At 39.1% G+C, this 16528-nt stretch overlaps 1 protein-coding gene across 15 annotated transcripts in view; it reads left to right on the top strand.

Moving 5' to 3' along the window:
• VPS13D (vacuolar protein sorting 13 homolog D) overlaps nucleotides 1-16528 on the top strand; it is a 301308-nt gene that overhangs the window by 34244 nt on the left and 250536 nt on the right. For 14 of the 15 annotated variants that reach the window (XM_033922659.1, XM_033922651.1, XM_033922648.1 and 11 more), the window contains 7 exons: nucleotides 26-156; nucleotides 544-619; nucleotides 3799-3969; nucleotides 4522-4652; nucleotides 5957-6089; nucleotides 9177-11399; nucleotides 16329-16477. In XM_033922659.1, coding sequence (XP_033778550.1) covers nucleotides 26-156; nucleotides 544-619; nucleotides 3799-3969; nucleotides 4522-4652; nucleotides 5957-6089; nucleotides 9177-11399; nucleotides 16329-16477 — 3014 coding nt within the window. The remainder of the gene's footprint in view (nucleotides 1-25; nucleotides 157-543; nucleotides 620-3798; nucleotides 3970-4521; nucleotides 4653-5956; nucleotides 6090-9176; nucleotides 11400-16328; nucleotides 16478-16528) is intronic. The other variant, XM_033922661.1, reaches the window with a different exon arrangement.

Genomic DNA, 16528 nt, shown 5'->3' with positions numbered 1-16528 from the left:
AACAACATTTGTCTCTCTTTATCAGGTGTAAAAATCCAAGTGGAGTCTCTTCCTCGTAGAGATTCCTCGCTGCTCTTGGTACAGCTAGGTGGGCTGTTTCTTCGAGATCTGGCAACACAAGGAACCATATTTCCTGTCCTCGTTTTCCCAAATCCTGTAGGTAACACTCAACCATTGCATACTGATAAACTAGCATTTATAAGAGCATGTGTTTTAATTTCTTAAAATTAATTCAGACAAAACATCAAAGTTTAGGTTTTCATCCTGAAGTCTTCATGTAGCAATTTGGTACTACAGATTTAAGCAGGTTGGGAGAACAGTATCATTAAAAGAAATAAAATGGGTGTTTATTGTCTAGTATTCTGACTGAAGTTGTTTTGAGGCCAGAAGTAGAAAGATGGTGAAGGTAATCTATAACTGAAGGAAGTGAAGAGGATGAAGAAAACATCAGGAAGTAAAATGTGTCCACTTCTGTTGATAGCGTTGCTGTGTAGATGGCTGAGTGAATTTTAAATCAAAAATGAATTTCTTTTGTTTTCTTAGCAGAAGGAGGTTGGCAGTGTTTCTCAGGCTTTTGATGTTCAAACATCAACATCTGACATGGCTAATAGAAATAATGGTAAGTTTGTTAAATGGGGATGCGGGTGGGTATTATTTTATTTATCTCACAATATTAAAGGATTAGGTTAGATTTTCTGAAATAGGTAGGGAGGGATGGGGGGGGGCTATTTTATTTATATTGGTCATACATATTAAATGAATTACATATTATTTAGAACATTATAAAATATGTATATAAATATGATATGTTGTACTTAAAGTGTTCATGAAGGTAACTCAAGTGTGTATTTATAAGATCATATAAATTTTTCTGATACACTTGTTGTAATATGAAAAAATGAATAAAGAAATTATAAAAAAAAAAGAAATAATGCTAAGTTTGTTTATTGAGTAGGGGAAGTAAAATGGGAGAATAGATGTTTGATATATTGTTGTGGGTCATGTCTAGTACTTATTGCACAGATTTTCTCCTAATTTTTCCAATAACTTATGTTTGGTGCATATGTTAGAAGAAGCAAAGCTCTCAAAAACTAATGGAAGAATTACTGAGTTAGCACTGTAGAACAATGACCTCCACAATATTTTGCATGTGAAAGTGAATGACCGAGTGGTTTTGCTTGTAGCAGGTTTCCGGATCTCGCTGCGTCTTGTCTTGTAGAAACCAATGTTTCGGCCACCATGCTGTGAGGTCTGCGGTTTGTCTTTGTAAATAGTGTGTTCCCTGACCTGATTGGCAGTCTACCGATTTGAATTTTGGCGGGAAAGTCAGTTGGCTTCTTTTTCCATAGGATGGGAAAGTCTCTGGTGGTTTTAAAGATGTTGCAATGGCCGGACCCCATATGCAGTGGGGTAAAAGGCATTCCGAGGGCTGATTGAAAAGTAGTGAGACTGCCTCTGTTTTTCTGTCCAAGAAGTAGATGTGGCAGCGCTGTGCTGATTCTTTTGACGTTCATTCATGGACGTTTCTGAATCTGCAGTTGGAATGCTGTTGTCTTCATTGTTGGATCACAGCGAAAGAAAGAACTTCATACATTTCATCATGGCAGATGATGAGAGTATAAAAGAAAGGCAAATACAACACAAGGGATTTTATTGAAAGTTCCTTTCTTTTGTTTTGTTTCTCACTGTGCTGGGCAAAGGAAGATTCCTCTTTTTCTGTCACGATGATGAGAGTATGCAAGAGGTGTGTGATTTTGAATTTTGGGTTAAACTTGGAAATAACGATAACAAAATTCTTAAAATGTTACGGCAAGCCTATGGTGGTGAAACAATTATTATCCCAGGACAAGCAGGCAGGTATTCTCACTAGTGGGTGATGTCATCCGACAGAGCCCCGATGCGGACGTCTCACAAGCATACTTGCTTGAAGAAACTTCAGAAGTTTTGAGATTCCCGCACCGCGCATGCGCGAGTGCCTTCCCGCCCGATGAGCCGGGCGTGTCTCCTCAGTTCTTTTCTTTCCGCGGAGCTGAGAAGTTTGCTTCAACTCTCTGCACTGAGTGAACCCATGTTCTTGCCTTCTAGTGCCGCGGTTTTGAGTTATTTTTCTCTTAATCGTGTGTTTTCACTTCTCATTATTGTCTGGCTGCTTTCTCCAGACGGGATGGACAGTTTGGCCAAACAGTATTACAGAATTTATTCTCCTAAGTTGCCAACTCCCCCTCCATCTCATTGAGGTTAGCTTGGAGGTCACCCACTAGTGAGAATACCTGCCTGCTTGTCCTGGGATAAAGCAATGTTACTTACCATAACAGTTGTTATCCAGGGACAGCAGGCAGCTATTCTCACGTCCCACCCACCTCCCCTGGGTTGGCTTCTCTGCTAGCTACCTGAACTGAGGAGACACGCCTGGCTCATCGGGCGGGAAGGCACTCGCGCATGCGCGGTGCGGGCATCTCGAAACTTCTGAAGTTTCTTCAAGCAAGTATGCTTGTGAGACGTCCGCATCGGGGCTCTGTCGGATGACATCACCCACTAGTGAGAATAGCTGTCTGCTGTCCCTGGATAATAACTGTTACGGTAAGTAACATTGCTGTCGTGCTGCAGTATTTCAGTTGTGGAAGCACTTCAAAGAGGATAACATGCAAGTGACTGATGAAGTGCGTTCATGGTTACGGATGTCAGCATTGCCAAAGCTATGGAGATGTTGCAAAATGACAAAAGGCTAACTTTACACAAACCTTTGGCTTCAACGGTGGTTTATGCTCCAAGACAATGCCTGGCCGTATGTTGCATTAGCAGCGTTGACTGAAATTAATGGGACAGCACCCTCCTTATAGCCTGGACTTGGCACTCTGTGATTTCTGGGCATTCCCTACCCTGAAAAAACAACTGTGTGGAAAGAAGTTCTGTTCAGATGATCATGTGAAAAATGCCGCAGCTCTAAAAGTGATGCCACAAAACAGTCTACTGCACGTCTTTGAATCTTTTTTGAAACGCTGCAAAAAATGAATGTGAAAGAGGCTACTTTTTTTTTTTTTTTAATTTTTATTTATAGATTTTCCATTCTTACATCATCTGAATCATAGTAAATATAATTAATTATTACATATCTAGTATACTATCATTAATAAATCATAGCTTTTAAAATATAATATGATAAAGATTATATATTAACATAAAAATATAATTCCCTCCCCCTTTTTATATAACATGTTTCCAATAATTAATCAAATCCCACCCCAGTCATATATAATTTTTATCAATGTGCTAAGAAATCTAATCATTAGAATAATTAGTCAATGGTTGCCAAATTTTATTGAAATTAAGAAGATTCCCTTGTTGTAACGCTAATATTTTTTCCATTTTATAAATATGACAGACAGAATTCCACCAGAACGTATAATTTAATTTGGTATAATCTTTCCAATTTTGAGTAATTTGTTGCATGGTGACTCCTGTCAATATTAATAATATTAATAATAAAAGAGGCTACTTTGAAAAAGAAAAATGTTCAGATTCTGTGGAGTCGTCTGATTTTTGAATTAAAAAAACAAAACAAAACAAAAACCAACAACCCAATCTCATTACTTTTCAATCAGCAATATTTCTGTTGCTTTAAGATCCATGCAGCTCTTTGAAGGGCATATAAGAGTTTTCCTTGATATTAAATTGTGGGTAACACATGAGATGGAATACAGTGAAAGATGCGGCAAATATTCTTAGCTTTCCACGGTAGAGGCCTTGAATATTATAGTACATTTGCTCTAGTATTCAACATGTTTTTGTTTCTTGCAGCTCCTGATTATAATGCTCCAGTGTTTGAAATGCTGTTTGAGAAAAATCCAGCGCACAGTCACTTTGAGAGACGGCTTGAAGTCAGCACTAGACCTCTTAATATAATCTACAATCCACAAGCCATCACTAAAGTTGCAGATTTTTTCTATAAAGGGAAAGTTCACAGCTCAGGTTTCTTGACTTTTTAATATTTTCTGTCCGTTTTCTTCATTGTCAATAAGCTCTGTCGCTACCATTATTGCTGGCTTAACCAGAAACCAAAATCGTTCTCTCTGAACCACTGTATTCAATTATAGAGAACAGAAGTCCAAAGATTTAGAACTTTGGTATCATAAGAAAAGTATTGCTGGGGCCTGATTTATAAAAGGTTTGCTCCTATTTTATATTTCCAGGGAAAACTTTATATAAATCAAGTCCAGAGTTCCTTGAATGCTTTTCTCTCTTAACACCTTGTCCTCATTTGTCTGCTGTGAAATTCTTCTGTGCTTAGAGAAGACATACTTGTCAGAATCCAATTTCTTGTTATTGTTTGTTCTTTTCTGTGTATTTTGGCAATTTCTCATTTTGAAAGGTTCTCTCATCAAAGTTAGTGTCTGATTAGAAGCATGATTTGCCCTGAGCAAGGTAGACAGGAACAAACTTTCTGCAAACCTTGCAAGCTACAAGTGAAATATCCTTATTTAGTAGGAGCAAGACTAACACTAGGTTCTGCTCTCTTTGCAGGGTTTGGGTACCAGTCTGAGTTGGAGCTCAGGGTGGCAGAAGCTGCTCGGAGACAATACAATAAACTCAAAATGCAGACCAAAGCTGAAATCAGGCAAACCATTGATCGGCTGCTAGTGGGAGATTTCATTGTAAGTCAATGTTTAGGAAAAAAAAAAAAAAATCTGTTCTTCATAGGGCAGGTGACTTTTATATAAAGCTATCTAGCACATGGATGTATAATTTGCACCTGGTCTATAAAGGCAGCTTATGTATGCCTGTGTGCCTTTATAAAATTGCGTCCTGGAAGATCCCATGCATTTGCTCCAAAAGAAATATTTGTGCATGGATGTGGTGATGAGAATACGTGCATAGTTCAGAAAATTCAAACACAAGTGGCAATCCTACCTTGGGAACATCTGTGCACATACCCCTTAGAAGTAGGCCTTCTTTTATGAATGTATACCCCTGGGCAATTATAAAAATTACTCAAGCATAAAAATTCTGCTGCATAAGATCATGCCACCTATAAATTGTCCCCTTAGTGTTGAATCGACCTTTTTCACTCATGACCATGACATAGTCAATTGCTATCTTTAATATTAAACCACAGCTACAAACTGTCAGGTCACATAATGGAAGAGTCACTTTAATATGGAGAGATATATATTGTTCTTCTGTGATATTTAAATAATCAAACTACCTACTAAAATCACAGCTCTAAATACAGAGAATTATAATGATTATAATTGTGAAAACCTCAGACCCTGAACCCATGACTGGTGATAACACCAAACTGAGGTTCATTGGGGGACCATCATCGTTTTCACTGTCCCCTTTACCATCCAAAAACCAATGTAACAAACCAAAAAGAAAAATAACTTATCTGAAATGGATGGTATCCTCCTTGATATTGATCCTCAGCGGTGTATAAAGTGACTAGTGCCTGTGCTAATTGAAAAAACCACGTTACGCCTCCATTGTATGATCCCAAGGGGGGATGTTTCTAATTCAGTTGGAAGTCCAAAAGAACAGAAATAAACTGCTTTGACAAAAGGAAAGTTAAAAAAAAAAAAAAATTGATGCTAGAAGCCAGCTGTAATTTCAGCTAGAAATATAGAGAAACAGAAAGCAATTGCCAGACCAAAAATGAATAGAAAAATAAAGGCTAATCCTATTAAGCAGAGATGCATAAGGCCCCTTTTAACAAAATGTATGATATGATTGTACTGTACTTTTTAAAAATACATTATGAAACTTGCAGATTCTGAATGGTTTAAAAAGTGCATGTCCCTCTAGACTAGTCCAGACACATGGATTTACTCTTTCCTACAAGCAGGTGGCAACTAAGGGCTAGGGCCTCTTTGGAAATCAATGGATTATGTGTTTTGTTTTGTATTTTTAAATTTTTCTGTAAAGTGACCGTATATTTTCCTTGACTTTTAAAACCCTGCAGGAAAACAGTAAACGGTGGACAGTGCATCTTGATATTTCAGCCCCACAGGTGATTCTGCCAGATGATTTTAAAATCCCAGATCCAGTGCTAGTAGTTATTGACCTGGGACGAATCCTGCTCACCAATTCCCAAGGTATGACCTAGGACCATTTGAGGTCAGCAGACATCTTAGTAAACAAGCATATAGCTTGAAATTATTTATTTAGCAAAATGAAGTTCAAATATGTGCATTTGGATAAGAATAAATTTAGGGGTCCTTTAATAAAGTTTAACACATATGAGCATCGGAGCTAATATCGCTGCAGCTGGCGATTTAAAAAAAAAAAAAAAGTCTAACGCAGTCTCGTAAAAGGGGGAGGGGGGCAAGTGCCATATAAAATTTGACATGCAGCATTTAGCAAAGCTAAGCTTTAGTAAAAAGTCACCTTAGATTATTTCTTCTATTGTCGCATTGCAATTCCACTGTAATGTAAATTATTTTTTCTGCCCAAATAGACAAGTAAAACATGAATTGTGTTATATTGAAACACTTTTTAAATTAAATTATAGACAAGTCTGAATATGTTTGCAGAAAGTAGAAATATTGAGTTGAAGTGGTGACTGGCTTAGTGTAAATATCAGCTATGTTTTTTTATTTAATCTATTCCATATATTCAGGTCTGCTATCTATATAAGTAGCTGTGCTCAAAATGGAGAGAGTGCCAGCATAGGATGGCATTGTCTGACTAATTTAGTTTAAGCCTGCAATGCAGGAGACTAAATATTGGCCCTGAGTGGATTATTTTTTGACCTGCCTTCGCCTCACTCCAAACCCAGCCCACAAAATCTGTATCTGGCCATTCAGTCAGATATTTGGCCTGATATTGTCTGCATTTAGTTCGGCAATCGAAGTGGAATGGGAGTGTGTGGCGCAGTGGTTAAAGCTACAGCTTCAGCACCCTGGGGTTGTGGGTTCAAACCCACCCTGCTCCTAGTGACCCTGGGCAAGTCACTTAATCCCCCCATTGCCCCAGATACATCCGTCACTTCTCAACTTTAACCCCCTCTTCTACGAAACTGCACTGGCGGTTTCTAGTGCGGGGAGCCGCGCTGCTCCTGATGCTCATGGGAACTCGATGAGGGTCGGGAGCAGCGCGGGCCATTCAGCGCGGCTTTCTGCACTAAAGGACCGCTGGCGCGGTTTCGTAGAAGAGGGGGTAAATCTTATCTGAAAACATTCCCGCTCAAAGACGCCTTTGACTTATGATCGTCCTTTTAAGGATGCCGCCATTACTTTTCACTGGCACTATTGCCAACCTCAAGTCTCCCTGCCCCTAAGTTTCAGAAAATTAGTAAAAACAAACTTGTTTAACCGATTTATAACCTAAGACCTCTTAAGCCTTATCTACTCAACTCTAACTGAATTGTTTCCCAAGATCTCTTATGCTTTACCTCTGTATCCTACTCACCTGTATTTTGATGACTTTACATTGTACCTATATTCGCTGATTGTCCAGCCCTTCTTTGTTGTAAACCGCCTCGAACTACCACGGCTTTGGCGGTATATAAGAATAAAATTATTATTATTATTATTATTATTAGATATATTGTGAGCCCACCAGGACAGACAGGGAAAAATGCTTGAATACCTGAATAAATTAATGTAAACTGTTCTGAGTTCCCTTGGGAGAATGGTATAGAAATTGAATAAATAAATAAACCAAAACTAGCAAACGAAAGGGACAATATTCAATAAGCTCTTCATTATGGAGGACCAGTGATTGAGCATAGTCTTTGAGACTAGTTTTTTGCTTGATTTCAAACACTGCTTTGTGGCCATTTTGATATTTGATGGACTTCTGATGAAGGCTTTCAGCCAAAACACGGCTTGTGTCGAGTCCTAGTTGTGAATCCCCCCATAATAAAGAGCTTATTGAATATTATTCCTTTCGTCTGCCTGTTTTGGTTCCCACTCCACTTCGATTGCTTGGGATTTTTGATTCTTCTGTGTTTTGTGTGGGCGACATTTAGTTCAAAAATAAACAGACTGAATGTCACTTGCTGCTTATAAATACAGATCTTGCCTTGAATATCAGTCCAAGGGCTCCTTTTATGAAGGTGCGCTAGCCGAAAATCTACCGCCTGCTCAAAAGGAGGTGGCGCTAGTCTGCGCATTAAGGCCTTAGCACGCCTTTGTAAAAGGAGCCCCAAATGATTTTATGTCTCCTTGAAGAACGAAGGCAATTATTTTTATGCCTGAATACTAACATTGGATGCTCAGAATTGTCTCTCTTCCCTCCCCCCAAGTACTTGCGTCATAAAGGGGGGAGGCAAAGTGGGCAAACAAAGGCCCGGATTCTCTAACCGGCGCTGATTTTTTTTTTAATGCACCATGAGGCGCCCAAGCTCAGTTTAAAAAAAAAAAACAGCCCACCATTTAAACAACATTTTTAATTGAGTTTCAAGGTGCCAGAATTGCGTCTCTGTAGGCGGTTTAGGCTATGTAAAGGCACTTTGAGCATGGCTAATGTCGGAAGTGGTGTTAGGTGGCTTAAAGCACCTACGGAGGTATGGTTCACATGAAAGGTAGGCACTGGAAATCCTGACCAACATTTCCAGTGCCTACCTTTGCCGGAAGCACGATTTTGTACCCAGCACCATCGCATGATTCAACACATGATTGGTGGCCACCGACAATGGTGCCAGTTACAGAATCTGGGATAAAGTGATTTCCTTTCAAAATTGCTGCCTGTGGTTTATGGCAGTGCTTCCCAAGTTAGTCCTGGAGTAGCCCCTTGCCAGTCAGGTTTTCAGGATATCCACAATGAATATGCATCAGATTGATTTGCATATACAGACATGGGGAAAACCTCTGTTTGTCCCTGGGATCTTTAGCATTGGGTTTTTGCCAGGTACTGTGACCAAGCTTGACCTCTATTGGAAACAGGAAACTGGGCTAGATGGACCATTGGTCTGACCCTGTATGGCTGCTGGTTATGTTCTTATTCTAGGACCAACTTGGGAAACACTGGTTTATGGCATGGACTGTGTGGGTACCGAAATACCAGTATCACCAGCCGGCTTTGCATTTTCAAAAGGAGATTTTATCAGAGCTGGGTTAACATTGAGATGTTTCTTTTTTAATTATTTTCATTAACAACTTAGAAATTATTTATTAGTACTATATGAGGCTGAAGAAACAGAAGTAATTTTAACCATATGACTTTTATTTCATTTATAGATGAATCGAAAAGGAAAGATGCAGATGACTTATCAGCAGAAACAAATGATCTGAGTGATGAAGAATATAAGACACCTCTGGCTACTCCTCCTAACACCCCACCTCCAGAGTTCTGTATTAACAGTGACATTAAAGCATTCAGATTTCCTGCAGTGGAATACATTGAAGAACAATTGCAAGCAGACATATTAAATAATAAAATATATGAAAAATATTCCTTATCTTTTATGGATCTTCAGATCATGGTTGGACAAGTGAAGGATAACTGGAAACATGTACAAGATAGCGATGTTGGACCCACTCATGTGGTTGAAAAATTCAACGTCCATTTGCAGTTGGAGCGTAGGTTGATGTATACTTCGGATCCCAAATACCCAGGTGCTATGCTATCTGGGACTTTGCCAGACTTGAAAATACATATTAATGAAGATAAAATATCTGCCCTGAAGAACTGCTTTACAAGCCTGAGCACGTCGGAATCAAAGCTGCCAGATAATTTGCCATTGAGAAAGGAAAAAATTTTCCTGGACGCAGACAGTCGTGGAATGTTGCAGGATTCTGTAATGAATTTAACACAGAGTGTTGTGACTCTGGAACAACATACGCGTGAGGTTTTAGTGGAGTCCAAGCTTTTGCTAGCTGACTTCAGAGTTAACTACATGCAACTTGGTGTTGAGAGCTGTGGCCGCTACATTTCTGTACTCAAGGTCTTTGGTACCAATGCCCACTTTGTAAAGAGGCCTTATGATGCAGAGGTGTCTCTAACAGTTCATGGCTTACTGTTGGTTGACACCATGCAGACCTTTGGCTCTGATTTTGACCTTTTGATGGCCTCTCATAAGAATCTTAGTTTTGACATACCAACAGGCAGCCTCCGTGATAGTACGACACAGTCCCCTGTGTCTCCACAGAGCAGTGACAAGCCATTTGATTTGGCAAGTACATCAGATAAATGTACTGGTATTCCCTGGGATGATGTTTTTACGAAAGATCAGGAAGCTCTAATTAGATTGGAGTACCAGTTTGTGAGTTCAGGATGTCCTTCTATGAATTTAGACAGTTCGTTGCAAGTGATGTCTTTACAGGTAAACAACTTGGATATCATTCTTAATCCTGAAACTATTGTTGAACTAATTGGCTTTCTTCAGAAATCATTTCCAAAGGAGAAGGATGATATTAGTCCTCAACCATTAATGACAGATTTTGAAACAACTTTTAGAGGACAAGAATCGTTTCAGTCTACTTATGAACAGAACACAGAGGTAGCAGTGGACATCCACAGACTAAATGTACTCCTATTTAGGACAATTGGAACAGCTAGTGGGGAAAAGTATGGCAGAAAAATTGCAACAGCCAGCATTGGTGGCACCAAAGTGAATGTATCCATGGGAAGCAAGTTTGATGTCAATGGCTCACTTGGCTGCTTGCAGTTAATAGATCTAGCACAAGATAATGTTAATAACCAGTATGTTGTCAGTATAGGTAATATAGCAGGTTATGAAACACAAGTCAATAGCATAGACTACTGCGAGTCTACATTTGTTGGGGCTGAAGATGCTGGTAACCTCTCAGAGGCTCTAAGCTTCACCTTTACTGAAAGGTCAAAAGAAGAATGTTCTCTGAACCTCAAAATGGCATCTTTGCACTACAGCCATTCAGCTAAGTTTCTAAAAGAGATTACATTATCCATGGATGAACTGGAAGAGAATTTCCGCAACATGCTACAGAGTGCAGCATCAAAAGTTTCCATGGTGCTGGCATCCAAGACCGCAGAATATAGTGAAATGGTTTCTTTGTTTGAAATGCCTCGGAAAGCTAAAGACCCTTTTCATTTTGAAGTTCAAAAACCAGATGAACTCTGTCTCCCAAATGATGAAACAAATACGGTCAAGCTAATTTTGAATATAAATATTGAGTCTCCAGTAGTATCCATCCCTCGTAAACCAGGCAGTTCTGAGCTCCTGGTGGGACATCTTGGACAGATATTCATTCAGAACTTTGTCACAGGGGAAGAAGACGAATCCAGCAGTAATCGGCTGCAGGTTGAGATTAAAGATATCAAATTATATTCTTTAAATAGCAGCCAGCTTACAAGTGGAAGAGGATCAAGATTTGAGGTTTCCAAATCATTGCACTCTTGTTCAGATAATGCCAGCATTAGCAGCCATGAAGAGCCACACTTTACCCGTCATGATTTTTTTGAGTCATTGCATAAGGGTCAAGGTAAGTTAATCAAAGAAATAAAGCACTTTGTTGTTCTTGATAGTCACCTTTAAATCAGGAGCCATATTTTCAAGGTTTTAAATGACATACATAAGAGTGATGTGATCTGAAGATACTGAGTCAGTTCATTAATTAGTAGTTGGTCTCCGAGATTGGCTAAGAGCAAGAGTATCACTGACATATCATTTAGAGCACTCATAAGGGAGGAGACACTTTTGCATGACTACCAGAAAGATGGTCATACTGCAGTCTTGGCATTCACTCTGTAAGGATCCATAGCTGGCTGTCTCAGAAACAGTAGGGACCACAGTATTTGTTGCAGGAATATTGGGAACAATTTAGAGAAGAAGTCTGTAGATTGTTTTAATGTGGTCCTCAAAAATAGTAGTTTTACAATGAGGTGGGCTTTAAATAATTATAGCATATACTGCTGTAGTTTTATTCTTTTGTATTCAATCAATTTGACTACTGTAATTCAATATACAAAGGACTCAAACAGAAAGACCTCCATCATGTTCAACTGATCCAAAACACATCTATCAAGTTGATAACCAGTTTAAAAAAAAATTGATCCTCTTTAGAAATGCATACTGGCTCTCTATAACCCATGGTATTACCTTTCTGAACCCCTCTCCCCTCCTCTCATTGTCTTCTCTGAAATAAGAAATGAGAGGAGAGGGAATCTCATCTAAGATCAATGCCAGATCCCTTAAGGCTTGATTTACTTAGGTTTTTTCCTATTCCTTGTCCAAGGGGAAAAGGAACTTAGTATGAAGGCGAATTAGAAATTAAAGGCAATTGTTAAATAATGCGATAACCGGAACAGAGCTAGCAAAATGGAACGTATGTACTCATACATTGGCTGTTGGATACTTTGTCTACACACAGTACAGTTCTCAGCCTTTAGTTGTGTGGCAGCCACGAGATCAGAAACATAGATGCTTCACTGCAAGACTTCACCTTCGAAGAACAAAATATAGTAGTATGCTTTCTTTGGGCAGAGGGAGTGAAACCTATGGAAATTAACCATCAGATATTGATTCATTATGGAAGTAGCACCATGAATTAATAAAAGGTTTATGATTAGGTAAAAAGGTTTAAAGCAGGAAAAAGAGGTGTAGCCGATGAAGTTTCCAAGTTTATTATGTATTTGATTAATCGCTTATATCAACTTCTAAGCGATGCACAGAGGATAAAAATGTAAGTTACATATTCGAGGGGAATCAAATAAAATAAATATAACTGACTGGATACAGAAGGAAAGAAGGTCGTTCTAGTCGCCCATCATCATCACGCACACAAGAACACGTCGATAGGACGGATGCCTTGATTAGAGAAGACCGACGGGTAACGGTGTCTCAATTGGCTGCAAATTTGGATATCGGCTTTGGATCTGCATTTGCTATAATGCATAATGACTTGGGATACAGGAAAGTCTGCGCAAGATGGGTTTCCAAACAGCTTACTGATCTGCACACGCAACAGCATGTGGAGGTTGCGACCCAGTTCCTGAGAAAGTATGAAGAAGATCCAAGTATTCTGGAGAGAATTGGTGACAAAACATTGATGAATCACTGACCCAGAGGGCAAAAGACAAAGCATGATGAAGTAAAGGAAGCAGTGCTCACCTGACTTTGGGAGCAGCTGAAAAATTTCTTCTGTGCAGGAATGCAGAACTTAGTCGAACGATACAATAATTGCATCATCTTGCATGGGAACTATGTGGAAAAGTGACATGTTCAATTGCTCACAGTTACATAACATAACATCGTACTTATAAACTGCATAACCATAAGTTCAGAGCGGCGAACAAAAGATTAAAAATAACATAACCTAAGGATGATTTAAATTAGTTTGCTAAATATTTTGAAAAAAGATGAGTTTTCAATTGAGTTCTAAAGTGCTTGTAAGATCAAGCACTACGCAACAGTGGCCTAAATTCACTGTCATAGAAAGCAGCTTGAAATGCTAGTGTATGTTCCAAGGATTTCTTGCTCTTACAACCTTGAGATGGAAAATTAAACAATGCATGTGATTCTCTCCTATGTTTATGGAATGCTATGAGAAATCTATTGGTCAGTTACTTCAGTTAAAGCCATTAAATGTATTTTGCCTTTACTATTTGATTCATCCTCTTATATCAAGCCTTTAATACACCTCTGAATGCCACTGGCAGAAATATACAGCAGCAGTTCCCCTTTCCACCTAGTGTGTCTCTCTCACTTACTCACTTTCTTTCTCTCTTTCGGCCAGTTACCCATCCAGCTCTTACCAGTCAGTCCTCCTAGCCCACAACCCTGCCCCCTTCATCCTGTAGCCCTGCCCCCTTCATCCTGCAAGCCAGCCAGTCAGTCGTTACCACCCCCTTTAACCCTTAATTCAGCGAACATCCCTCCTACTCTCCTGTTAGTTTGTCAGGAACATGTATCGGATATTTGTGAAGTAACATACAAGATCAACCTGATATTTTAGATGCATAAATGAAGGAAAAGATCTCAGAATACCACTCCAGGAATCATAATGTTATTCTCCTTTGGTTATTCAGTGGTAAGGGTTTCTTTCATAGATCAAAAACCTTCATATTCTAAGACTTTATGATTTATTGAGTCCTTATTCTTCTTTGTACTACTCTATTTTAGTTTTTTATGATTTTTTTGAAAATTATTTTCAAATCTTAACACCACATTGCATCATTTAAGCCTCAACCAACATTATATGATCCTTGAAGTGGTATTCTGAGGTCTTTTCCTTCATTTATGCATCTAAAATATCAGGCTAATCTTGTGGGGATCTTGGTGTTCGCTGGTTAATTCAATTTTTCACTTTATTTTGACATTTTGAAGTAACATACAACCACGAAAAAAAAAAAGACATTCAAAACCTAAGTAGAAACACCATCGGCCTCTTTTACAAAGCCGCGCGGCAACAGCCCTGAAGCCCTTTAAATCTCTATGGGCTTCGGGGCCACTAGTGCAGCTTTGTAAAAGAGGCCACATATCAAAATAGCATTAACTCCTACCCTATCTATGAAAAAATATTACAGCTATTACACCAGGTCATAGAACATCCATACTCCTCTTATAGGAAAAAGAAAATAAATAGGACCCCAAGATATCCCTACACAAGAACTATGCGCAAGCAGAATCTTTCACCTTAGACACAAGCGCAGAACATAGACCCTCACCTAATATGAAATAAACTAAACTAAACCTTAAGTTTATATACCGCATCATCTCCACAGAAGTAGAACTCGGCATGGTTTACAGGAATTGATATAGAAAGGAACTCCAAAGAAAAGTAGAAGAACTTGATACAGAGAAGTTTAGAGAGACTTAGTATATCGAAGAGTTAGAGGGAGGTCAGACTCTGAAGCGGGATAGTAAAGCTGTTCCAGAGTTCGGTGATCCTGAAGAAGAGGAATGTCCCTAGTTTTCCTGCATGGGATGTGCCTTTTAAAGAGGGGAAGGATAGTTTGAATTTTTGAGTAGATCTGGTGGTGTTAGGCTTCGAGGAGTTCCAAGATAGTGGAAAAAGGGGAGGAAGGATGCCGTGTAGAGACCTGAAGTTTAGGCAGGTGCATTTGTAGTGAACTCGTAAGGATTACTGGGAGCCAGTGAAGCTTAGACAGAAGGCACCACAAACTTGAAACAAGAAACGTAGACAAAAATGGAATTAGAAATCTCATTGTTGCCTTAGAGGTGCAGGGTAGGTCCAATTTTTGGGATCAGATCCCTTTTATAGAGGGAACAGTGATTTTGGAAAGTGAGGGGAATTTTTATATCTTTTTTCCCCCACATACACGCTATGTACATGGAGGGAATTTGTTGTGCAGTCCTGCACCGATTTTACGTCAGGCTTTGCATTTGTCAGATCCTCTTGTAAAATAATGGGAGAATTTCTCACATCCTATCCTGGCTGTGTGGATTCCCCCCCTATGCAGTATCTAAACTCTGCCTGCACATCACTTAAATGCAGTAGGGTACACATAAGTCATAGCACTGAGCATCCTATTGTATTTTATAATGAGGGTTTTTTCCCCTTTAACTTAATTTTAAAGGTTTGTGACACATTAGTATATGTTGAAGCACTATTGATAATGTGATATTGTAGATTAATCAAGTTAACATTTCAGCTTTAATCAATGATGCTGATCATAATTATCAAGAAGGTGGTTAATGTTTGGAAAGGGCGGGTAACTTCGTAGGCATAAAAGCCTTCATAGACCACAAGGATGTTTGAAACAAATAAGTGCGTTACAGACAATTTTAAACATTCATTCCAGGCAGTTACTGTATCAAACAGTGAAGATAACAAAACTTATCTTAAGACAGGGGTAGGCAATTCCGGTCCTCGAGAGCCAGGTCAGGTTTTCAGGATCTCCACAATGAATATGTATGAGATGGATTTGAGTGCACTGCCTCCTTGAGATGCATATTTATTGTGGATATCCTGAAAATCTGACCTGGCTCCGTTTCTCGAGGACCAGAATAGCCTACCCCTGTCTTAAGACATGTATGGAAGCCAGGCTCCTGTCCTCACGGATGATGGCAAAGCATTTTGCCTCGCAGCTGCATCAAGCATTGAGGAAAGCAGAGCTTATGATCAGCAATCACATGCTCAACGTTGCCCACTGTTTATCCTTCTCCATTGAGAAGACTGAATTACCTCTTCCTCCTACCCTATGCCACCTCATCACATAACTGTCTTTCTATCCCTCCCCAATTCTAATTGATGTTACCTCGCTGTCCTTACAGCACCTCTTATTGTACACCGTCTTGACGGGATATAAATAAACCTATGATTATTATTATATCCAGAGATGCTTGTAAGGTGAAATCTCAGTAGGCAGGGGTCAGCTAGGCAGACTGAGAGAGCCATATTAACTTGACTTGCCTAGAAGTTGGTTATTGATATTATGTTTTATTCAAGCTTTCCACATTCTGCATAACACCACTATCCAGTTTAAGATGGAGAAGACAATAGATAGAGATTCTGAACTGGCTTTCCCCTTTGGTACTGATTCCTCGGATGTGGCAAGCATCATGAAGATTGAAGGAAAGTTTGTCAACCACGTCCAGGTAAATAATAATTGTACTGGTTTTACTTATTGGTTGATGTCCAAAATGATG

This window comes from Geotrypetes seraphini, chromosome 15, assembly GCF_902459505.1.
Source record: "Geotrypetes seraphini chromosome 15, aGeoSer1.1, whole genome shotgun sequence".
Taxonomy (NCBI): Eukaryota; Metazoa; Chordata; class Amphibia; order Gymnophiona; family Dermophiidae; genus Geotrypetes; species Geotrypetes seraphini.
Note: the sequence above shows the minus strand (reverse complement) of the source record. Positions and strands in the feature narration are given on the sequence as shown.